Source organism: Ovis aries, chromosome 10, assembly GCF_016772045.2.
Source record: "Ovis aries strain OAR_USU_Benz2616 breed Rambouillet chromosome 10, ARS-UI_Ramb_v3.0, whole genome shotgun sequence".
NCBI classification, from domain to species: domain Eukaryota; kingdom Metazoa; phylum Chordata; class Mammalia; order Artiodactyla; family Bovidae; genus Ovis; species Ovis aries.
Window position 1 is genome coordinate 34,491,825 of NC_056063.1, and position 25,064 is coordinate 34,516,888.

Consider the following 25,064-nt stretch of genomic DNA (forward strand, 5'->3'; position numbering starts at 1 on the left):
TTGAGAAGCGAAGACCTAATCCTTTTAGGTGAAAGTGAACTCGTCCTGAGTTCCCTTCTAGAACTTTCCCTCCTCCCTCCCTTTGCTTAGAGCACCGTCTCATCTCCTCCCTGGCTCATGTGTGTCTGGGGAGAGGTGGCACCGAGCAGCCCTGGGTCATGTTCACCCATTTGCTTGGGTGTGGCATTGGATAACAGAATTCCACCGCTAGTTACCGAGGTGCTTTTGTCAAGTTCATGGCCAAACCCTGGGGCTTTATTGGCGACGGGGGGGCTGTGCCCCTCGGTCATCCTTGGGTCTGAGCAGCCGTGCCTGTGCATGCTCACTTTTTCTTAGGAGACTGTCTTCACTGCCATCTGCGTTTTTCCTTTATGATATTTTTCCCCTACATCCAAGGCAGCTTATTCCACGGCAGCCTGAGTTTCCCAAACTTGCTTCTGTCGCTGCCATTCTCCCTTTGGTAACTGCTCCACCTGTTCTGGTCAGAAGTCCAGTGTGATCGCCCTTCAGAATTCTTATTCTCATGTCTACGCATGCTTCTCTTTCTACCCACCCTCCCCGTCGAGTTCAGATGAGTTTTCTCCTGTAAGGCAAAGCAAGTGATGTCTGAACTGTTCCCCAGGAAGGAGAACAACAGAGGAGAGAAAATGGTCAGGTTAGGTACAATGATAACTAAGTGTAAAAAGTGGAGAAAAGCATGAGTTGACTTGATTGGACTTTCTATGGCTTTTTAAAATATTTTGAAATTTACTCAAATTATTGCTTGATTTGATTTGATTTGACTTTCATACCTTAATTTCTTATGAATGTAATATGGTCACTTCACAAGGTAAGAAAGAGGATGACATTAAATCAGGGTAGCTATCCAATGAGCCAGGCCAGAATCTGTCTTCAGTAGGATGCTGTCATCGTTTAAGCTGTTAACAAGGGAGTCCTGAAGCTCAAACTCATAACCAGCCGTGTACATTTTTCATGTGGAAAAAACCAAAGAATCCAGTCTTTAAAAGCTTGATATATAGAGTGATATGCATATATATATATATTTATATAAAACATCGTGTTCTACAAAAGAATAACCGAAATTATGCAACAGGCCACGTATCTGTGAAGCACATCAGAGCTAGCCAGGGGTTGGTGCTGCTGCTACTGCTGCTAAGTCGCTTCAGTCATGTCCGACTCTGCGACCCCCTGGACAGCAGCCCACCAGACTCCCCCATCCCTGGGATTCTCCAGGCAAGAACACTGGAGTGGGTTGCCATTTCCTTCTCCAATGCATGAAAGTGAAAAGTGAAAGTGAAGTTGCTCAGTCATGTCCAGCTCTTAGTGACCCCATGGACTGCAGCCCACCAGACTCCTCCATCCATGGGATTTTCCAGGCAAGAGTACTGGAGTGGGGTGCCATTGCCTTCTCCAAGGTGTTGATGAGAGAGGAGCTATTTTGAAAAACGTACTCTGAGGTTTCAAAAATTTCCAGTTCGCTGTCAGTAAGAAAGCAAGAAAAAATACTACAGACCGCAGAGCAATTGATCAGGGCCTACAACAAGAATATAAATCTAGAGATAAGAGTGGGGATTAAGAATTTACAAAGTAAGGTACTTGGTGGTGAGAAGTTCAAGATACTCCATTTTTCCTTTTGTGGAGAACACACAGAGGCCCTTTGTAGAGCGGGGTGGGGGTCCAACTCCGAAGGGGTGTGGCCTGGGCCGCCTCCAGGGGTCCCGCCCCCACAGCAGGGTTGCCCTTGTGCTCTGTGGGGTCCGCGGAGGAGGGCGCACAGGGGCTGGTCCAACTCAACCCGCCCTGAGACCAGGGTGCTCTGCGGGGTGGGCTCGCGGCCCTAACAACCTGCCCGGCTTTCCGCAAACCTACGAGACCTCCGGGGGAAGCCGCCAGAGAACCGAGGCCTCTCCCAAACCGCAGCCGCGCGCACCTGGCGCTGGAAGGCCTGCGGTCCTGCGCGCGGAATGCTGTGTTGCCCCGCGGTCCTGCGCGCGGGATGCTGTGTTGCCCCGCGGTCCTGCGCGCGGGATGCTGTGTTGCCCCGCGGTCCTGCGCGCGGGATGCTGTGTTGCCCCGCGGTCCTGCGCGCGGGATGCTGCTGTTGCTCTGCGGTCCTGCGCGCGGGATGCCGCGCGCCGGCGGGGAGGGAGGGGTTGCGTGCGCTCCCCCAACGGTCGCCCCCTCCCCGCCAGGCTTTCCTCGGGTGAACGTTCCCCACAGTTTCAAGGCTGGTGTGTCCACTGGGAGAAGCGTGTGTCCAGAGGTCCCCACCCCTGAAGCCCAGCACTTTCAAGGAGCGGCCGAGGTGACCCCTCGGGGACGTCGTTCCCTCCGCAACTTCTCGTTCTCCCAGCTGATTTTGGGCCGGGGTGCACTGATGTCTCAGACCCGGAGATCTCCTTGTATAGGCGCTCTTTTCTTTTCCCCACTTAGGAACTAGTGTCGGTTCTAGAAGCCAGCTTACCTAGCCCCCTTAGGAAGTCGATGAGCTTAATATTATCCGGAAATGACGCGGGACATGCCACTAGGAGATAAAGAGTGGCTTTTCAGGACGTGAGCAGGGTGCCCGAAACACTTTCGAGCTGAGTTTTCACTTCGCCCTTGGGTTAGGAGACACCTCATTTTATGGATGCGCAGAGCACAGTTACATGCTGCCGTGCATAACATGTGTGTGTACACAGGTCCCCTGTGATAAGAGGGGCCCTGGGGTGCAGGCTGGCGGGTTCCAGGAAGCCAGTCGCCGAGCTCACAGAACCGCCTGGCAGGTGTCCTGGCCCGGAAAGCCACGGCAGCGCCCAAGGAGGTGAGTGTAACCACAGGGCAGCAGATCCCATCCAGGGAGTCCCAGGCTTTCCCGGGAAAGCCACAGCAAAGCTGAGACTGAAGGCTGAGCGGGACTTAGGTGGAGTCTGTTGCTGGAGAAGGTGTGTTTGTTCTAGGCTGGGAAGCAGCCAGTACAGAGGGTGGGGGTGGGAGGAGGAGAGCCTGCTTGAGAAGCTCAGGGTCAGGTAGCCCCTCAGAAGCTTTCTTTACCCAACCACATGCTTAACCCAACCGAAGGGATGTGTCCTTGGTGCAGGTGGTGCCCGCTCCTGCCCAGGGCTCACTTGGAATGGCTGAGAGGCCGGGGGGGATGACACAGCACCCATCACTGCTCTCATGGGTGGATTGTGTCCTTACCGGGAGTCAGGGACATGGCTGCAGCCTGGCTCTGACAGCTGTGGTCATTGCTGCGGTCATGGAGCTTGTCTAGCTCCATAAGCAAATGAAATATAAATGTGAGATTCAGAAGAGACTCATAATTAAGACAACTGAACTCTTGATAAAGATGAATTGCTAAAGAGTTATTTCAGTCAGATAAGAATTGAGAGCATAAAATGTGGAAAAACCGGGAACTCTGAGCTCAGAATGCTTCCGGTTATCACTTAAGAGCATCCAGAACTGGCCATCACAGTTGGTACATCGTGGTCTCACATGCAGAACCCCCGTCCCGTGATGACGTGTGAGGGAGACCTCTGGTCCTTGGGGATGACACTGATGAGGCAGCTGCACCTTTGTATGTAGAAGTTTAAGGTTCGGGGCGTGAGGTGGATGTATTGGGTCTGCCGTGGGTCTTTCAGGCAGCTTGACCACACTTAGTGGCTGTAGTGGGGTGAGCTGCGGGTCTGTACCAGGAATTAGACCACTGCAGGTAGGAGGGAACGGCCTGCTCAGAGCCTTCCTCAGGGCCTATCCTGGAAGAGCCAGGAACCACAGAAGTGGTTCGCTTTGCCTTTGGTAACTTACTAGCTAAATTGTGGACCTGCTTGGGGACAGAGCGGACAACCAGTGGACAGAGCCCTTAACCAGGAACATGATGGTTCTCTTGGAAAAGCAAAGACCTGAAAGCCCAGCCATTGTCTGGATGTTTGGGGGGCAGACCCTCCCTGCACCCGGGTGAAGGGGAGTGCAGGAGAAAACCACACGAGTGCGGGGCTCGGGTCTGTTCCAGGCCTTGGAGCTGGAGGCACTGCTGGGACAGCTGGGTGGAGATCTCATCACCCGGCCTGCACAATGCAGTCTGATGAGGACGGAGGCCCAGGCTCGAGGGGAGTTCGGGAAGGAGTGGTCCACACATGGCTGGCTGTTCTCCAGGCCGGTGAGGGAGAGGTACCAGCAGGGTGTGTGTGGAGTGAGAAGCGGGGGAGGCACCAGGGGGCCCGTGAAGGAAAAGAAATCCACAGTGAAGATAGAAATGGAATGGCCAGGCGGGTGAGTGGTGTCCAGTTGTCCAAGGATGCTGAGCCCCAGGGAGGCAGTGCTTACCGTGTCACCTGTGACAAGGGTCAAGCTGAGTGCTCTGAGCCATTTCCAAGGGTCCAGCAGCAATTAGGAACCTGCTGGGGTTTGTTGTTGTTGTTGTTGTTGTTGTTGTTGTTGTGCTGGGTCTTCGTTGCTCTGCAGGCTTTCCTCTGCTTTCGGTGCATGGGCTTCTCACTGCTGTGGCTTTTCTCGTTGCGGCTCCCAGGCTCTAGAGCACAGGCTCAATAGTTGTGGCGCTCAGGCTTAGTTGCTCCGTGGCGTGTGGGACCTTCCAGGATCAGGGATTGAACTCATGTCTCCTGCATTGGCAGGTGGGTTCTTTACCACTGAGCCACGAGGGAAGCCCACAGACTTGGTGGTTTTGAGAAAAACAGTTTTGGTTCAGTGGGAAGGCAGAGCCAGGATGCATAGAGGGTGTCTGCAAGGTTGTGGGGAAAGTGCACACCTTGTGTATGAGTGTGGAGGGGTTCTATCTCTTTGGTTTATCCGTGCTGGTTTTCTGATTTGATAGCTGAAAATTTCCTCTAAGTGTTAGGACTGATTAAAAACTACTTGTTTCGCTACCATATTAAAAATTATCTTGGCTTTATGTTACCATATGTGAAAGTTCATTAATAGGACCATATCAATGTTATTAAATATTTTTGAAGTAGTCATGTTAAATATACACCAGAAAGTTCCATTCCTTGGTTTAGAGTTCTGATTTAATGCCCCAACATTAAGAAACTGGGGGCAATTTAATCATTAGTCGCTCAGTTGTGCCCAACTCTGTGCGATCCCATGGCCTATAGCCTGACAGGTTCCTCTCTCCATGCGATTCTCCAGACAAAAATACTGGAGTGGGTAGCCATTCACTTTTCCAGGGGATCTTCCCAACCTAGATATCAAACTGGGGTTCTCTTGCATTGCAGGCAGATTCTTTACCATCTAAACCACAAGGGAAGCTCTGATTTTTTTTTTTCTTTAATCAAATAAATTTTAAGAAATTACTGGCTCAGCAGTAAAGAATCTGCCTGCAATGCAGGAAACATGGGTTTGATCCCTGGGTCTCAAAGATCCCCTGGAGAAGAAAATGGCAGCCCACTTCACTATTGTTGCCTGAGAAATCCCATGGACAGAGGAGTCTGGTGGGTGACAGTCCATGGGATTGAAAAAAGTTGGACAGGACTCAGCAACTAAACAACAGCAACAAGAAATTACCGAGCCATATTTTTTGAAAAGTCTTGTTGTAAAGTTAATAAATTTGTTAAGACTCTTTAGATTAATTTTTCATATGGTCAGAACAAAAAAAATAGGTTTTTTTCCTTTTGCCTTAGTTTTTTGTTGTTGATAATCCTATTTATAATCTATCATTCTGGCGATGTTCTATTCTAGTGATTGTTATGAAAGTTGATTTTCTTATGAACTGGCATTTGGAGCACCAAACAGAGTTGAGTCCCGGTCCCTCGTTGACCTTGGCAAGTCATTTCACACCCCAGTCTTAATGTTCTCGTCTATCAGTAGGAAATATTACTGTTGTCCACAGATGTGTGAGAACGATCTGGTACGCTGTAAGTGTGCAGTAAAGAGAAGCAGTCATAATTCTTGTGACAAATGGGTTGTATTTCCAGCCAGAGTTCTGAGTTACTAACTCAGCCTCAGTAACCAGCAGTTTAACTGTTGACAGGTCATTTATTCTAATGTGTACAGACAGCCCTAGGAGTTATCCAGGAGTCCATGTGTGATAGTGTTCTGTTTAATTATTATCCAGATGTGGGTTAAATCCATCTAAAGGGCAGACACTCAGGTTATTGGGGGGAGGGTAACTCTACTGAATGTTTTCTTTTGACTCTCTTGACCCCAAATTTCAGACCTCATCAGAGATTTCCCAAAGTATGTCCTAGAAATGCCTAAACTTTTTGTTGAAAGAAGAAAAGAAAAGCAATAGCAGGTGCTGAGGGGTGTCTAATGCCTTGAGATTACTTTAGCCGCACCAGAAAACCTCATCTGATCTCTTACTCTCTGGATAACCTCTGCATCTGCTTTCCTAAAGTTTTCTCTCAATGAGGAATCAGAGAGAAAGTACAAAGTCATCTGGTCCTTGCTCAGCACCGTTGGAGTAGGTGATTATAGCGGAGCTCCTGGGAGGCTGGTTGAAGGATGGGGATGGTGGAGCCCTGATGGTCAGTTGTGGACGGGGCCGGGTCTGGTTCTTTGCTGTCTCCATCCCATTTCAGCCTCTTGCCTGGGGTCATGGGCACTGGGTGTTTTTATTTGTAAATCAAGAGGATTCTGTTCCTTTTGTCTGAAGACAGCCCTTAGACCACAGGCCTGCAAATCTGAGACAGGTGTCAGCTCCAGCAGCTTTGGCTGCTGTCTCAGCCTTATCGTTGCCCAAAATCAAGTTTTTTTTTTTTTTTTTTGACAAGAAAGAGAGTGTTCTTCCTGTCTCAGAAAAACATCATGAAGTATTTTTTTTTAACGTTTTTCCATCAAACTCTTGAAATTCTCATCTTTCTAACCTTTAAAACATTCTCAGTTCTAACACATGTATTTGTTCCAATCATTCTAAAGTACAGAGTTTAAAAAGTTTTCAAAATACCGTGCGTCTAATGCCAAGTCTCAGAAACTGGATTTTAAAAAGAAAAGAATGGGGAACTATATTCAATACCCTATAATAAATGGTAATGGGAAAGAATATGAAAAAGAATATATTTATTTGTATGTGTATAACTAATCACTTTGCCATATGCCTGAGGCTAACACAATGTTGTAAGTCAACTGTACATCTCTAAAAAAAATTTTTTTAAAGAGAAGGAAAAGAAAGAATATTAAGTCAAGAGGAAGAGCGCAAAGAGATAAACGTGAAGCAAATCACCACCAAGCCAAGCGCCTGGCCTGCATGCCTGTCCCTGTCTTGTGGATGAGGAATCTGAGGCTTGAAAACTTTAAGGCCATGCTTTTTCTCGCTCAGCTAAGTGGGACTTAAGTCATAAGACAGTGAAGCCGGTGATCAGAGCAGATCAGACAGACCCCAAAGCCTGCGTTGCTCCCATACCACTCACTGTCTCCCAGATGCTACGCTTTTCCAGCATGGAACACAAAGTTATTTTGTTTATGTGCACAGAAGTTCACCCGTGTGTCAGTTTTTAAGGCCACGCCTAATAATTGCCTTTTATTAAAACAAAGACAAAAGTGAAGTTCATCCACTTTCTGATTTGCTCTTGTTATGTTTGAAATGTGTCCCAGGCCTTGAAGGATGAAAACCCCACATGGCTGTTCACAGAAGATGGCACAGGCCTCCATTGTCACGTTGAGACGGCACCTTGTCTTTTAAAGGGGAATTTTGGATCTGTTTCTGAATTAACCTAAAAGTTGTAGTCGGAGCCCAAGAGGACCAGTGTCTTTGTGCTGTGTTTGGAGTGGAGTGGTGTTCATAAGGCATTGAGAGTGCATCTTCTGTCTGTTAGGGTGGGCGGGCACTCGGCACCTCCGGTGGAAAAGCAGCAGCTTTGAAGATCCAAGGCTCATCCTCTGTCTTCGGTTCCCACTGCTCCTTGTTGTCACCTGCGCTCCGTTCCCTGTGTGCTGGAGTGACGAGCCTGCCCTCTGTGCTCAGGCGTCTGGCTGCTGAGCAGTGTTTCAGGAAGACCTGCGTAGGGCCTGCCTTGCCCTCTGCCAGCAGGCAGCTGACCAAAACGGGATCTATGGTGGGTTGTGCGACCGTGTGGGCTAGAAAACGTTATGTACTGTGTTGAGGGTCTCTGTTCTGTGTTCTTCTGCTTCTCTCAAAAATGGTGTAACTGTGGCCTGTAAGATTAGTGCTGGTGTCTGCCTGTAATCCATTCAGAGTACAGCGACCCCTCTGGACACTCCATTATTTATGCTAAAAGACAAGGGTACTGTGGGTCTGAGTGGTTGTTTAGTTGCTCAGTCGTGTCCAACTCTTTGCGACCCCATGGACTGTAGCCTGCTAGGTTCCTCTGTCCATGGGATTCTCCAGCAGGAATAGCTGGCTCTTCTGGGTCTCCTGCACTGGCAGGAGGGTTCTTTACTGCTAAGCCACAAGGAAGCCCATGAGTCTGACTAACTCATAGTGGGTGAAGCTGATCACTTCCTGTTCAGAAATCACCCCCATCCCAGCTTTAGGGCATCAGCAGCGAGGGTAGTGACTGGGTGGACTCAGAGCCCTTGCTGTGTTCCTCGTGACTCTGGGTGCTCACCAGTGGTCTGGGCTGGCGCTCAGTCCAGCGGGGGCAGGAGCTGCCTCGGTTCTGACATGTCCCAGCCTCCAGCTCACTCTCTGAAGCTGGTGGCAGTGCTGGTCGGGGCACAGCATGCCTGTCCTTGGCATCCTACCACCCTGTGGCTGTCCTGCAGGCCTTGGTGGTGGGGTGGTACCCAATCCTGGGGTGGGGGAGGTTCTAGAATATTCCCAGGTTAAGGGAGTCTCTGCGCCATGCAGGGAGCTGCAGCTTTGGTGAAGCCGCAGCTGGGAGTGTCAGTTGCTGAGCAGATGGCCAGTGATGACCTTTCTGCCCCAAATCCTAAGGCGGCCACGTTAGAAGACCTGAACCATTTTGTACTTATGGAGATGCCAGTAACTCGGAGCCAAGTGCAGCCTTAACGACCCCCTGGTCATCTCAAGAGCCTGTCCTGGAGGGTAAAGGGATGAGTGCCGGTTTAAGTAGAGGCACCACCACTAACTTACCCCCTCCTTTTCCAGAAATGTGGGTGTAACTGTGTGTGGGTCTTAGGGCCACTCTGCCAAAAATAGCCTTAGTTCCTTCTATATCTGTAGACTAAACGTGATCATAACATCCTGTGTGCTTCCAACTTTTATTTTATCCTGACTTCCAAATATTTGATATTAATGTACAGTTGGGGTTTTTCTGCTCTCCAGTGGGACTCAATCCTTTTCTTAATTCTTCCTACCAGTAGTCAAGGTTGGTGACATCTTAGTCTCAACCCTGTAGCAGCGTCTTATGCAAGGAGAATAGACTATTCCCAGGGGTGGAGGTTGGGGGTAGAGCGTGGAGGAGATCAAGACTTCCTTCAGCTGTGCTTAAGGTCTTTGTTGCAATATTCTTATTGATCTGGTTAATATAGGCTCTAATCACTAAATAAATTTTTAAATCTTAAAGTCAAACTGCCTCTGTAGGTTCTTCCAAAATATCTTAGAAGTGTTGTTGGTTCATCTTCCTTTGAGGAAGATGCAGTTTTGTTTATTTACTTTTTTTTCCTTCTTTTTATCTTTATGTTTGTTTTGAGTGTGTGCTCAGTACAGTAAGTTTACTCAGCAAATGCCTTTGGTTTAAAATCCTAAGATCCCAAGGACCTTAATCTCCCTGACCCCATCTCTGGATTTAGAAAAAGTCCTTGGGAAAGAAGCTGCCCGGGGAGAGTGAAAGGGAGCCGTGGACCCAAGTTAAGACAGTGCCAAGGAAACGTAGCCAAGAGAGGTTGTTTTTTTTTTTTTTTTTTTTTTGAAAACTTGCAATTTTAACAACAACAAAAGAAAAAAAATTTTTTTTTTTTAAGAAAATAAAAGCACTCTGGATTTCCCTTGCCTCCTGCTGGATTTCAGTCTCCCTTAGAAAGTGTGCTCATCAGAATGAGTTCCCGCATTTCCCTACTTTGTGTCTCAGCATTCAGCGTTCCACTTCATTAAAAGCAGGTCCACCCTTGCGTTCCACGGGCTTCACTCATTTGTGAATTAACAGTTCTCAGACGTGAGTCAGGCTGTGATTCCACAGGCCAGGATGGGGCCCCAAGGGTTCACTTCCCACCAGCTCCCTGGTCACCCTGTGCTGCTGGTCCCTGGACAGCAGCCTTTGAGGTGGTAGTACATGTTACTGTGAAAAAAGGGGTTTGTGGCCTTATGGGACATTCTGTGTTAAACAAGTTGACCCAGGTGTCGTAATCTGGACTTGGAGCCTATGGGAAGCAGCCTTAGCTCATAGACAGTGAGCTGCTCTGGGAAGCAACTTCGAGGAGTCTTTTGAGTCCCTCCTGCAATGAAGCACTGCCTTAATTAAGGACACATACACTCCTAGTCAATGACTGTCTTTTAATCGTTTTTAAAAATTTGACTCTTTTAATTCATTTTTAAGAAATATTTGCAAGGGGGGACTTCCCTAGTGGTCCAGTGGCTAAGACTCCAAGCTCCCAATACAGGGGGGTGGGGTTCAATCCCTGGGCAGGGAACCAGATCCCACATATAGACCAGACCTGGCACAAACAAACAAAAAAATCTTTAAAGATATATATATTTGCATGGGATAGATTTAAAACCTCTCTAGTTTTGTGAGTGTAGTGTGTGTGTGTTCACGTGTATGCACGTTTTGCCTCTTTGTAGTTTATTGAAGCCTTAGCTGGATTTAAGAGTGAGATGCCCTGAGTCAGTAGAAACAGCCACAGATAATTAAGGATAAGAAAAGCCTCTGGGAAAGCACGTGGTGGGGGTGGGTGTCTTAGTTGATGTTGCAGCTCTGCCCATTGACCCCTCATGCTGTGAAGTCTGGGAACCAACCAGTGATTGCGGACTTGGGTTGTCAGAGCAGCTGCAGTCCTGTTTATTAATCCCCACACGTTCTCAAGAACTGGGAGCGTTGTGGGAAGCTGGCTGCCCCCACTGTATAGATCAGACACGAGCCCCTGAAGGTCTGAGCTGGTGGAGTGAGATGAGGGGTCTGTCACCCCAGAGCCTGCACACATGGGCTCAGTTTTCAGCCGTTTACTGGGGGACGACCACATGATCACTATGCTGCGTGTGTTGTCTCCTTGCTCCTGAAGGTAAAAAGTTAGCGTCTTCCTGTCCTGAGGAAATGGAAGGAAGCTGTTTGTTAGTAGGTGTCGTTTCACAATAGGACTTGCTCACTGTAGACAACTGGGAAAAAAACAAAAATGAGAGAGGAAATAAGTGACCCGCCTCATCTAGAGAGAGCCTCTTCAAAGAAGGAACAATTTTCTGCACTATAGAGAACAGACAATTTATACAGTAAAAGATATGCATACGCTTTTTATATAGAAGGCACACATATTCACACATATACATCTTTTAAACAACATCTCTCTTAAAGTGAGTTCACAGATTTGCAGTTAATATAAATGTGATGTCAAAGCTGAAGGTTTTGGCACACCAGAGCATGGAATCCCAACTACAGTTTGAACCTAGTGACCTCTGTGCTTCTTCCCCCGTGAAATAGGTCCTTTTTTTTTTTTCTGAGCCCTTTTATTTCGTTTTTATTTGGAGTATTGTTGATTTATAATGTTGTGTTAATTTCTGCTGTACAGGAAAGTGACTCAGTTATACGTATTACTATATACTTTTTTTTTTATATACTCTCTTCCACTGTGGTCTGTCACAGGATGTTGAATGTAGTTCCCTGTGCTCTGCAGTAGGACTTGCTGTCTGTCCTGTGTGTGATAGTTCACATCTTGCAAACTCTATGGGGGGTCAGGCTTCTGGGTTATAATGAAAAGCAGCAGGCGCCTTGCCTTGCTGTCAGTGGCATCGGAGGCTCCGGGGACTCCTGATAGGTTTCTGGCTGGCCGTCTGGCCTGCGTTTAGACTTCCCTCCCCGCCGCCCTGTCTGGGCTGCAAGCTCAGCCGCCCGCGGGTGCTGTGAGCTGTGAGGCTCTGGCCAGGCGGGCAGAGGCGTCAGCAGTGAATAAGCGCTTTCTGCGTTTCCGCAGCCAGAGCCTGTGTGATCCTCCGCGATGCTCAGTCACCCCACAGCCCTGCTCTGAACGCGGCTGTTTCCCACACACGAGGATGGTGGCGAGGGGGGAAATGGCAAGATTCTGGAGTCTGGAGAGCCTTCACCCGGGTATGTGTGCAGACTGACCTTGCTGCTGAGTCCTCTCTGTCCTCGCAAGGTGCAGGGCTCTGTGTGCTGCCTCTTGTCAGGCTCTGTGTGTGTGTGTGTGTGTGTGTGTGTGTGTGTGTGAGCGAGTCTTTTGTCTGGACCTGGGGTCCTGAGGGCAGTTGTAGCTGTTGTTCTTCACTCAGTGATGTCTGACTTTTTGTGACCCCATGGACTGCAGCACGCCAGGCTTCCCTTTCCTTCACTATCTCCCGGAGTTTGCTCAAACTCATTTCAAAAGTTCTAGCTGTGGACACAGTAAATCAGAGGCTGGTTTGAGTTGTGCAGCCACTGGTATGAAATAGAAAATAGCAAGAGTCAAGCGTGGATTGTTCTTTATGAGTTATGGATCTGGTTCTTGTGCTAGGCTTTGCTTCTGTTACACGAAACTTCTTTATTCAGGGGACTGTTGTTGGGGTCCATAACAGTGTTCCTTGCTAATTTGGGGTGTGTGAGGTTTAGTGGTATGAATTGATCTTGGAAAAATAGTCGACTGTTTACAAAAAGCGTTACTACCCAGGACTTGGTTATTGTTTGGGGCTTTATTCCATTATTGCTTTCCAGTGTTTCTGTGAGTGTTGTCACTAGACTAGTTCCTAGGTGAACTTAGAAAGGTGGTTCTCTCGCACTAGGAGGTTATCACCTGGAACCCATGTATTCTTTTAAAGGAGTAAATGCTTCATGGAAAGCATTCTGGCCGACTCCTACACATCATGCAATGGGAAGCTTGAAAAAAGAGTCCTGTCTCCGTTTTTGTATTAAGTGAATTCCAGTCGCTCACCCTGGAATGAATGGGAATTACAGGTGACAGCCGGAGGGCAGCGTGGGCCTCCCCGCACTGCACTGAGTACTCAGTGCTTCTTGCTGGCCTTCCCTGTTTTGATTGGCTCCCAGTGCTGGCCGAGCACAGACAGGGGTGTGGTGAGGGCTTCACTGACGCAAATTCAGAATGAAAAAAAACAAGTGGCCCAGTGGTTTCTGCGTTCAGGGCTCAGGCCTGCCCGCCGAGTGGCTGTGCTTGTCACTGAGTGGCTGGTGACCCCAGGTCCTACATGGAGGACAGCTGGCTGCCTGCCGGCCTCCTGGGCTGGGGGTGCGCCTGTGTTTACCCCAAGGCAGCCGGCGATGGAGCCCGCCCCCCTCATTCCTCCACCCCAGGCGGGCACAGGGCCCGGACCTCCCTCCCACGTGTGTGTGTGGAGGCCAAGAGAAGCTGGGTTCAGCCACTGTGCTGAGCCCGACACTGGGAGGCGCAGCCGGGCAGGTCTCCTGCTAGGGGTCTGTGCCCTCCCTCCCCAAGTGCCCTCGGGCGCCAGGCTCCAGCCCTGCCCGCCTTTGAGTCTGGCTGCCAAGAGAAGGAAGGTGCGGGCTCTGCTGGGGTCATCTCTGTTCCCGATGGTTCTGTGTGATCCCAGCACTGTCTCTCATGTACCTGCTATGCTAAGTGTGTATGTGTGTAAACGTGATGGAAATGACCACAGATGCAACAGCAGAGAATGAAGTGGAGAGCTTGCTTACTGGGGGGATTCTGTCCCAGATGAGAGCCCTGAGTGGGCAGGGGACCCTGAGGGACAGCCTGGCGGCCCCCCAGAGAAAGATCTGGCAGGAGCGGGTGGGGAGGGCGGGTGGTCGGCAGGCCTGCCCTGTGGCCATGGTTAGCGAGGCCGAGGCCCCGGGCAGGTGCCCAGCAGGCTTGCTTTGGAGCCAGACAGACCAGGACTTGAATTACAGCCCCAGGACTGGGGAGCAGCTCCTTCACCTCTCGGAGCCATAGTTTGCTCTTGTGTTGACAGACACTGATGGTTCCAGGACGCTTCCAGCATGGGGCCTGGTACACACGGAGTTTATCCTGGAGATGTGGTGAAAGCAGCTGGGTTGCTTCCCAGGGCGGTGCAGCCCGCCTGCGAGGCACTGCCAGGAGCCTAGAGGGGTGCAGTGGGCACGAGCTGCCGGGGCGCCTCGGGGGAGGAGCAGGGCGCAGACAGAGGCCCGGGCAGCCACCATCAGAGCTGAGCCAGAGGAGTGGCAGCAGCCTGCTGAGTGGGGACAGATGCCAAGGGATCAGCCCAGGGGAGAACCCAGGGCCTAAACCCAGGCTTGCACCAGGAGCTGAGACTGTCCTGCCTCTGGGCCCCCAAGAGCACAGAGGCTCAACCCCAGCCTGCCCATCTCAGGACTCTGAGGGCGTCTCCTGGGGGGGTACAGAGCATGGAGGATGCACAGGGCATGACTTGTCCTTAAATTGAGAAGTAAAAATACACATGGTTTGAGCCAAAGCTTTCTAAACAAACCTTTTATAGGAACAGGCCACCTGGGGGTTTGGTATCAGTTCAGTTCAGTTGCTTAGTCATGTCTGACTCTTTGCAACGCTATAGACTGCAGCACACCAGGCTTCCCTGTCCATCACCAACTCCCAACTCATCAGAGTCTTTTCTAAGGAGTCAGTTCTGAGGGGTGACTGGTATAAATAGGGAGGTTCTGGGGCCTTTGGTATAAATGAAGCTCTATCTTGGTGTGACCCTTGTCATTGCTCGGGCATCAAGGGTAGCAAGGCCCCAGGTCTAATCCAGATGTGAAGTTCTGTCCTGGGAGGGGCATTTCCAGGAGACCCATGGGCACCATGAAGGGGTATCAGTGGAGGGCAGCACGTCCAAGCCAACTATCCTTTTTGACTGTATTGTCATCGACGTGTTTAGAAGACTCACAGAGCACTGCCCCATGTGTGGAATGGTTTGAAAGTCTAGGTGAGGCATAAGGGGACCGTCTTGATGGTGTCAGGTTGAGCCCTGAACAGGAAGGGTGTCTCCTGTAACTAGGTGTGAGCTGACATTGACCAGCATGGGCTTCCTGGTCCCTCGAGGTCAGCGCTGGGGCAGGAGGGGTGGATATGAGAGACTCAGAACAGCTCAGGAGGGTGTTACAGTGAAGCTGCTGAAATATAAGGACAGTGTAAATACGGTGAGCATTTTAAAGTGAGTAAATCTAATACGCTTCTAGGACGTGAGAGGCAGAGACCGTTCCTGCCACCTGGGGCTTGGCCAGTGGCGGGGGAGTGGCGAATGTAGGCAGGAGTCCCAGCCTCACCCCTCACCAGGGAGTGAGAGCTCGGCACCCGGAAGGAGGAGTGGGAGCTTATGGGCTTTCTGGGTGGGGCGTCGCTCCAGGTGGAGTGGTCAGTGTGGACTGAAGGACCGTGTCCTTTTTCGCTGAGAGCAGGGAACACTCGCCGGCACACAGTGTCTGAAGCCGAGGTGTTGAAGAAGCCAGATCCAAACCCACTGCCCTCCAGCTTGTCTCGCTGCGGAGATGAGTCTCACAGCACACCTCCCAGGGCAGGTCCCTGCACTGGGGTTGAGGAAGTCGAGCTTGGGCGCCCGTGGTTCTAGAATTCAGCCAGGTATCAGAATCGCTTGGAAAGAGAGCTCTGGAAAGTGATTCTTGGCAAACACCCCCTCCTGCTCCTCCCCCTGCCCCCGCCCCCTGGAGGACCTGGCTCTCTGGCCCAGCGCCAGAGTCTGTGTTTTTCTGAACCCTCCCCACCCTCACCCCCACCCCCAGCCCAGGATGGGAAGCCATGGACCCTGCGTGTTTGGGGACCACTGAGGGGGAGTGGCCCTGAGGTCAGGGGGAGGGTGGTTCTGGCATCGAGGCCCCCTGTGTCCGTGCTTGCACCCTCTGGCATCTCATGGCTCAGGGGCCGCCCTGGGTGCAGGGATGTGGCCGGTGGTCCAGCCCCCTGCAGCAGCAGCAGCAGCAGCAGCACCCTGTCAAGTCCACCCTGGGCTCTGAGAGCAGGCTACCTGCCCACCCGCCCAGGTTTGCTGTTTTGCTCTTCAGATGGGAAAGATGGGAAATGAGAACAGTTTATCTCCAACCCGAGGAAGCCTGAGGGGTCAGCATGTTTCCTAAAATGTGTGTTTTTAATGGGTTATTCCAAGTGCAGGAATTTTCCCGAAGTGACCTGTGTTTTAGTGGGAACCCTCCCCCACCCCCCACCCCTGTAGAGTGCTCTGCCCGTCGGGTGCTGAGTGTCCACACCTGTGTGGCCCACATGGCAGGTGCCCAGGTGTGACTCCCACTGTGTCAGCTGTCACCTTCCTCTCACCTGTCACCTGCCCTCCCCAACCCCGTGTGACAGGTAAGAGAAAGGCAGTCTCGGGGACGCTCGGGCCAGGGCCTGGCTGGGACCCCAGCAAGCTCTTGTGCTTTTGAAATTCTGTCACTCTGAGCAAAAGCCCTTAAATCTGCAAAATTAGGCCAGATGGGGGAGACCTGTGTCCTGAGAAAAACTCCCCCTGCGACACGGACCGGGGCCCTGTGGGAGGGCCTTGTCCTTGGCGAGTATTATAGTCCGAGGTTCTCCATCGGTGGTGGTATTGACATGTCCTGTCCTGAAAACTCGTCTGGAGGGCCTGTTGCCAGGTTTTGTTCCTCAGAGACGTGAAATCCAGGTCCAGAAAGAAGTTGTCACCCTCCCGAGAGACGTGGACCCTGCTCTTCGCTGGCATTTGCTTATAAGCTCACATGGTCTCTACCGAGTTTGCAGCAGTCCTGACTATGAAGGCACGTCTGCTTTGGCCACGGTGGTCTCTCCTGGATGTTCCTGAAGCCGAGCTGGGCCAGCGCTGGAGGGTGGATGGGGTTTCCTTAGATCAGCGCATGCAGGAAGAAAGCAGAGCCTGGGGAGGCAAGAATTTGGGTCTGAATCTTAGGATGAGACTGTGTGAGGTATGGGCAGGTGAGGGGGGAGGTGGTCCACCCAGCGCAGCCCCTGGAGTCCTGGGATGTCTGTCTTTCCAGGGGACGTTGACATGATGATTAAGCAAGCATGGGTAGTTCACATTACACACGTGTACAATGCACACGATTGCTGCACTGTCCCAGAGTTGTCCCTGCAGGCGTGTGTGCTGTCGTGAGTGTGCAGGTCTTTTAGACCCGAAAGACGTCCCCTCTGGGCATGGCTGCAGCTGTGAGGGCGCAGTGGACAGAGGAGCAAGCATGTCTCCTCTCAGATTCCTCTGTTTTAGGGGTTGAGGTTTCCGTTTCAGTTTGCAACAGTCTTTGCTCACCATTCACAAGATCCTTTTCAAACACAGCTTTCACACACCTACTTATTCAACAACCTTGAACATTCATTGGAAGGACTGATGCTGAAGCTGAAACTCCAGTGCTTTGGTCACCTGATGCAGAGAGCGGACTCATTGGAAAGACCCTGATGCTGGGAAAAATTGAAGACAGGAGAAGGGGATGACAGAGGATGAGATGGTTAAGATGGCATCATCGACTCAATGGACACAAGTTTGAGCAAACTCAGGGAGATGGTGAAGACAGGGAAACCTGGCGTGCTGCAGTCCATGGGGTTGCAGAGAGTTAGACATGACTGAGTGACTGAACAAAAATAACTTATTCAACAAAAGAAATGATGCCGCTGGCAAGGACCTGGAGACTTGGAAGCCCAAGTGCTCCTGGTGGGACATAGAGCAGCGCGGCCACCACGGGGAACAGCGTGCAGGGACCTCAGAAAGCTAAGTAGAATTTCCACACGACCCGGTCATCCCACCTCCGGACACACATCCAGGAGAATCCAGAGCAGGACCTGGAGGAGGTGTTCGCACAGCCGTGTTCAAGAGGTGGAAGCGCCCCAAACGCACCTGGACGTTTGCATGGATGAAGAAAGCTCGGTATCAGGTGCAGTGGAAGGAAATCGGATACAGGCAACCACATGGGTGAACGTTGAGGGCCTTGTGCTGAAGGGAATAAATCCGCTACAAAATCACTGTGGGACTCCACTCAGTGAGGAGTATAAAGTGTTCAGAGCCCAGAAACAAGGCGGAAGGCTTGTTGCCAGGGAATGGGGGCGTCAGTCTTCAGTGGGGCCAGGGTGTCAGTTTCGCAAGATGAGAAAGTTCTGGGGTTGGTTGGACAACCACGTGAATGTAGTCAGCACTGCTGAAGTGTACACTTACAAATGTCCAGGATGGCCCATTCTATGTGTTTTTTACAACTGAAGGAAGGAAAGAAGGAAGCTAATTAATTAAGGTTCCTCTTTCATTATTAGAATGTATTAATCTGTCCTAATTTTGCGGAAGTGCATTTTGAGAGTCAGTAGTAAGTCCACAACATGCAGAACAGCCCTAAATAAAGAGTCACCGCTGAAAACCAGACAAGAAAGAGTGGCACATAGTAACCTCCAGGAAAGGCCCGTGTGAGCCTGGGTCTGCAGGTGACACACAGGCCTCGGTGAGAAGGCGACACTGGCGAGAGGGTGGGCTCTGCGGGGGAGGGGGGCCTTTAGCTGGAGGGGAATGGAGGTTCCCTGCAGAGGAATCTGCACTGAGGCAGTTGGTCGCTGCTCTGGGGTTTCCAGAAGTCGGCCTTGGAGCCGCATAGGGTGTGGCTGGAGAGGGTGGTCGGGATGGGAGGCAGGGAGACCTGGGTGTGTACCCTGCCTCCACCGACCCTTGTGCCCCCAGAGGAGGAGTTAACCTCCTGGGAGCCTGAGTTCCCTCACCAGCAGTCTGCCGTTCATTATTGAGTGCCTTCTGCACGCCAGGGGTTATACTGGGTGCTGGGGTACAAGAATAGACCCCACCTATTCCCTCAAGAAGTTCTGACCTCAGAAGGGAAACCCTCACAAAGGCAGGAGTGTGGGGTGACAGGAGCCCTGCTCTGTGCAGACAGCATCAGAATCTGCCCCCACCCCTCCCATCCAGACCCTGGAGAAACCCCACTCCCTGAGATACGTGTGAACCGTAGCACAGGAGCACAGGGGGCCGTCGACTTAGAAGGGGCTTTAAGATCCTAAAGGCAGTTAAGGTCATGAGGGGGGAGGACAAGGGGCTCCGACAGACTGGGGTGGCGTGGTTCCCCCCACCCAGTCAGCTGTGAACACCGCGCTGTGGTCGGGCAGCTCCCCGAGGGCTCCATTAGAGACGGGCCGCAGGCTCGCGTTGCCTCCCTGGTGTCTGCTGAGAGACTCGTGTGCCTAGAGCAGGTGTGTCTGCCTTCTCCAGGTCCTCTCCCCAACCCCCAGACACACCCCCGAAAAGACTGCAGAGCAGTGTGACACAGCACAGGGCAGGGGCGGCCGCACGGCGCTCACACACACATGCACAAGTGCCCTGAGCAAGTGGCAGGGCTGGAGGGAAGGGCAGAGGAGAGCTGGGGCCTGGTGTGCAGAGCAGAGGGGCCTGGCCCTGGGTAGACAGGTGTCTGCAGGGCACTCAAAACGTGGCCTGTCCAGAGGGATGGGCTGGGGACGTAAGATGCACTTAGGTCACAAAGACTTGGTACAAAGTAAGGAATAGGAAATATCTCACTTTTAAAAAGTTAAAAATAATTTCCAAAAATCTCATTTTTAAAAACAGCTTCTTCAGTTTAGAAATAGACCTGTCCCTGAGGGGAAATTCCAGCTGGTAGGTCCTTGAAAGAATCATTAGGGCTCTCCCTCCGCCATCACCGTCCAGCCAACCTTCCTCCTCCTGCCCCAACCGCAGCTCCTCCCTTTCCCATTAATTCTCCCAGTGACCTGGGATTTTCTGAACCGGGTAGACTTTATCCTTTCTGTTGCCCCCTCGTTACCTGGACCTGCATGTCCTTGAATTTCACACCCCTTCCCTGCCCGCCAGCCGTCTGTCTGATGGAGAACCGTGGTGCCTCCTGCTTCAGCTGACCGACCTCCTGCAACTGGTGGTCTGCCCACACCCCCTACCCGCTTCAAGCTGTGGCCAAGTCACTCTTGTGTGTCCCAGCACACCAACATGGATGTCCTCACCGCAGTGACTCTTGTTAGCGAGTCCCAACTAGAATCAAGGGTGCTACGGACTTGACACACATTATCTCATGAATTCTCCAAAAAGAACGAGACTACTGTTTACAAGAGAAGGATTGGGGCTCAGGGAGATGGGGTGCCTGGTTGGGCTCCCTGCCTGGAGAGGGGCAGGCTTGAATTCAGACTCTTAACGCCTGGTCTCTGTCTGCAGCGCCAGGGACCCATCACTCCCCTGCCCAGGCCCCTTGCTCTCCAGTCCCTCTTTGTTCGAGGCCCTGGTGTCCCAAGTGCAGCTACGTGTGTCTACAGTCAGGAGCCAGGCTCCTCTCCCAGGAGACCCTGTCCTTCTCACAGGGACGTTCGGTGACAGATGAGCCTTGGCGAGGAGCCCACCATCCTGAAAGGAGATAGGAGTGGCCAGGTGGTCCATCCTGAATGCTGCCCCCATCCTCAGAAGGTGCTGGGTAACTTAATTGTGACACATGAGCCCTGGCCTTTGCTGTGTGGACGACTAAGAAGCCCAGCTACTGGGCTCCACTTAGGATACCCTCAGCACCTCCTGATTCAACAGCACACACTGTGCCTTGCAGGAAAACATGGCAACGGACACTTAAAAAAAAAAAAAAAAAAAATATATATATATATATATATATATATATATATGTATATCAAATTTCAACTTTGTTTTCCTCCTCAAGCTTATTTAGAAACACTGCATCTGTTACATCCACTTTGGAGCACAAATTTCCAGCATCACATGTTGTTTGCTCAGTATCCTGACTCCAGGAATAACCCTGCATGTCACCGTCTGCAGTGGTCTCTGAAGTGTCCCCTTCCCACCAACTGGGACATGAAGTGCTGGCTCCTCCTAGTGTCAGCCGCTATCTTTGGATTATAATAGCTCAGTAGACATTTTCTAATGGTTTCTTACTCTGGGTAGGACAAAAAATGACCACTTTCCCACAAGGGCGCATTCTCAGAGCTCACAGGTTTTGCCCTTCTATTTTTGCCATTAGCTGCATCTTTTAAACCATACCGTCATTCTCTCTCTCTCAGTTTCTTCCGATGGAGGTGCGGAGCCGTCTGCCCTAGTGGACGACAACGGCAGCGAGGAGGACTTCAGCTACGAGGACCTGTGTCGGGCCAACCCCCGATACCTGCAGCCGGGTGGGGAGCAGCTGGCCATCAACGAGGTACTGGAGTCCGTTTCACACAGTGGTGGCCGGTGTGTCTGGGTCCAGAATCCACTCCTACTTGTCTCTCTGGTTATTTCTTAGTGAACGTGTTCTAACACGGAGAACTCCAGTTAGGCATTTTCAAGGGCGATTTATGTGATTAAGTGTTGCCGATGACTGAAGCTGTCCCTCCCAGTCAGCGGGCTGTCATGACACCTGGAGAGGGCTTCTTGGTCCAGGCAGTGCCCTGCCTACCTTTATAAAGGTCTCACAGCCCTTGTGGGCAGCGAGCGTTAGTTACTGCCCACGTTTTGGCAAACACTTGGAAACTAAGAGGCTGAGCGACCTGCTAGGGTGGCCGAACAGAAATGAAGCACGACTTTCTCCGAGCTTCTTTCTCCTCCTCTGCGTTGTTAGCACTTTTTTACAGAAGTCTTTGCAGCAGCCCCTCTAGCCTTGGGAGACGGTTTAGAGGCTCAGAAACCCCCTGGGGGAGTGAACAGTTCAGTCAGTCTCACTTGTTGGGTGACTGACTTATGGATTGAGTGGGCTCAGGGGTTCCTTTAAGAGCACGTGAGGGTGCCCCCCTGGTTCTTTCCCCCGTTGTGTCCTGTGACATCAGGTGCTTGAGCATCATCCATGTGGGCGCTTGGGGGCGGGGGTGCTCAGGGTCCCCCGGCTCGGTGCTGAGCGCCCACCTCTCCATTCTAGCTGATCGGCGATGGCAGCGTGGTCTGCGCGGAGGCCCTGTGGGACCACGTGACCATGGACGAACAGGAGCTGGGCTTCAAGGCGGGGGACGTCATCCAGGTCCTGGAGGCTTCGCACAAGGACTGGTGGTGGGGCCGCAGCGCAGACAGGGAGGCATGGTTCCCGGCCAGCTTCGTTCGGGTGAGTGTCCTGTTTCCGGTGGTGGGGCGGGGGCAGGGGCAGCGCCAGCGCCAGGACCACTCTTTCCTTATCACCCACTGAACCAGACCTCTCTGCGGTCAGGCTGGGTGGTGGAGCAGTGTCCACGGGGGTCAGCTGGTGTCGCTGCTGCGTTTGCGATGCTCGGCTGGGCACCTGCTGCCCTCCTGACAGTCCTGGGGAGTGGAAATCAGGGGACCCAGGCCCGGTGCCGCCCCCACTGACTGTTCTCCGCGTGTGGCCGCAGCTGCGCGTCAACCAGGAGGAGCTGTCAGAGGGCTCCAGCGGCAGCCCTGGCGAAGAGCAGGAGGAGGACACGGGTAGGGCCCGCCACAAGCACCCCGAGAGCAAGCAGCAGATGCGGGCCAACGTGGTCCAGGAGATCATGGACACTGAGCGCGTGTACATCAAGCACCTCCGGGACATCTGCGAGGTGGGCCTGGGCGATGCCCCAGCGGCGGGTCCCTGTCTCTGTCCCGCGGCCCTTCCCCTGCTCTGTGGCCCCCCCCCCCCCCCTCCCGGCTCCGGTGTTTCCAGAGCCCTGCCCCACCCCCTCGCCCAGCAGGGCCGCTGGCTCACGAGGTGCTAGTCCACCCTGGGCAGTGTGGACGGCTCGCCGTCCTCAGGGTTCAGTCCCGCCACCCTGAGCCTCGGTCAGAGCGAGTGACCGTGCTGGGAGGCGCACCTCTGAGACCCGCCCGACCCCCTCTGAAGCCCCGCGGGGTCCGTCTCACCCAGACGCAGATAGGGACACAAGTATCCTCTGGTGACACCCCAACTCTTTCCTGCGGTGTTCGGGATCCCGTTGGCAACAGTCTCCCCCCGCCCCCCACCATGGTATTTCCCGTTTTTGTGGATTCTGTACAGTGGTGGGCTAGACTGTCCTGTGCCCACTCTGGTCACTCGAGCCTCCTGGCCATGAATGCAGACTCTGCACTTTGTGGTCAGCTGAGGGGGCCCAGCAGGAAGCAGGCCAAGTGCGCCCCCTCTGTGGGGTTGGCTTCACCCCCAGATAAGGACCCCCAGTCTTTGGCTTATGTGTCTTGTTCCCTGGGAACCCACGCTTGAGGGAGCAAAGCCTCATTTTAGGGGAACAGCCCCTGCTGATGACTGCTGAGCACCGCCATGCCCCTCCCCCGGGGTAAACTGACCTTGCAGCACTCAGGGCTGGTCCGTGCTCCCCGAGGGCAGACGAGGAAGCCCAGGTGCCCAGGAGTAAGGGGGGTTGGAGTGTAAACCAGACCCGCCACCCTGCAGCCTGTGGTCTGTTCTGCTGTAGTCAGTTCAGTTGGTGCAATTACACGGTGCCCACTTGGGGACAACTGTAGGTGTTCCACGGCCTTTCCATCCTAATGCCATTCCTACCCCCGTGTATCCAGGGTGTAGAGAATTAGCGGTGCTGTCATCAGTGCAGCCTTGGGTGGGAGATATCCAGGTTTGTGTCATTTTTCTCCAGAAAGTGGGTGCCGGTGGAGCCCCGGCTAAGCCATCCTTGGCCCTGGACTGGGACAGGGAACAGTCAGCGATGTGCTGGGCACGTCTTTTTGGCTGTGATGTGGAGTTAAGGATGGAAGCCTGGGCATTTTAGGAGTTTAGAGAAAGTGTGGCAGGACCAATTTCTGAGCTCTAATGTTTGAAACCAAACCACCTGTTTCATGAGTATAATCTGGAAGCTTTCTGTGGTTTCTTGAAGTCGCTCAGCACGGCCGCTGGCTCACGAGGTGCTAAGTCCACCCCGGTCACTCCGACTCTTTGCGACCCCATGGACTGCAGCCCACCAGGCTCCTCTGTCCATGGGATTCTCCAGGCAGGAATACTGGAGTGGGTTGCCATTTCCTTCTCCATAAACCCAACCACACTTACATGTTCTCTTTCCTTTTGTCCTTTTGTCTTTTAAATATTTAAGGCACATCTTAGTTGTGGAAATATAATTAGCCCATTAGGGACCCCCTCAGGTTAATATAATTTTCTCTAGTTAAAACTCACTCTAAGGCTTCCCTGGTGGCTCAGTGGTAAAGAATCTGCCTGTCAATGCAGGCGACATGGGTTCATTCCCTGGTCCGGGAAGATCCCACATGCTTTGGAGCAACTCAGCCCCTGCACCTTGACTGCTGAAGCCCACACACCTGGAGCCTGTGCTCGGCCGTAAGAGAAGCCACTGCAATGAGAAGCCTGCATGCCACAACTAGAGAGTAGCCCCCACTTGCCACAACTAGAGAAAAGCTTGTACAGCAAAGACCCAGAACAGCCAAAACTAAAAAATTGTGTGTGTGTGTATATATATATATATATATATATATATATATATTTTTTTTTTTTTTTTTTTAAAGCCCACTCTTAAGACCTTGTCTCTGGGCCCTCAAAAGCAGTATTGTTGAAATAATTTCTGTGAATTCCTAGATTCATAAAAAAGAGTTTGCTTTCCTGTGTTGTAGGGCTACATTAGACAGTGTCGTAAGCATACGGCAATGTTCTCGGTTGCACAACTGGCCACCATTTTCGGAAACATTGAAGACATTTACAGATTCCAAAGAAAGTTCTTGAAAGACCTTGAGAAGCAGTACAATAAAGAGGAACCTCACCTGAGTGAAATAGGGTCCTGCTTCCTTCAGCACGTACGTCACCTTTTACTTCTTATTAATAACGTCACATCGAGTTAAGTAATTTAGAAATGTTTCTCTTGCGAAGAAGAGGGGTCCCTTTCTGTTTTATTTCTTTGTTTGATTAACTTCCCTTAGGATGGAGGCGCCACTTGCAAATTAAGCTGATTAGTTTATATGGTTCATCTTGAGCTAAATACCCCAGGTCTTTATTTTTTTCAAAGTCTTCTCACTTCTCTGGGGTTTGGAGTTAGTGGAGTAACTTCTTGGAGGTGGCTGGGAGGGGCCCCGAGGGAGTCCGGGCTGGGGGGCAGCAGGGGAGGAGGTGGGCACGTGAACAGCAGGTGCAGCCCAGGAAGGAGGCCTATTACCCTGAGGCAGGGCTCTGCGTCCCCCTGGTCACCAGGAGAAACCCACCAGAGGGCAGGAGGCAACCAGGGCAGAAACCAACGCCTCTCCC

At 51.9% G+C, this 25,064-nt stretch overlaps 1 protein-coding gene across 12 annotated transcripts in view; it reads left to right on the forward strand.

The window, feature by feature from the left end:
* SPATA13 (spermatogenesis associated 13) overlaps positions 1–25,064 on the forward strand; it is a 230,255-nt gene that overhangs the window by 193,229 nt on the left and 11,962 nt on the right. For 6 of the 12 annotated variants that reach the window (XM_060394101.1, XM_060394104.1, XM_042254888.1 and 3 more), the window contains 4 exons: positions 20,977–21,113; positions 21,807–21,986; positions 22,252–22,437; positions 24,440–24,619. In XM_060394101.1, the coding sequence (XP_060250084.1) occupies positions 20,977–21,113; positions 21,807–21,986; positions 22,252–22,437; positions 24,440–24,619 (683 nt within the window). Of the gene's footprint in view, positions 1–1,754; positions 12,114–20,976; positions 21,114–21,806; positions 21,987–22,251; positions 22,438–24,439; positions 24,620–25,064 lie in introns of those variants that run through there. The other 6 variants (XM_027973657.3, XM_042254890.2, XM_042254892.2 and 3 more) reach the window with 6 other exon arrangements.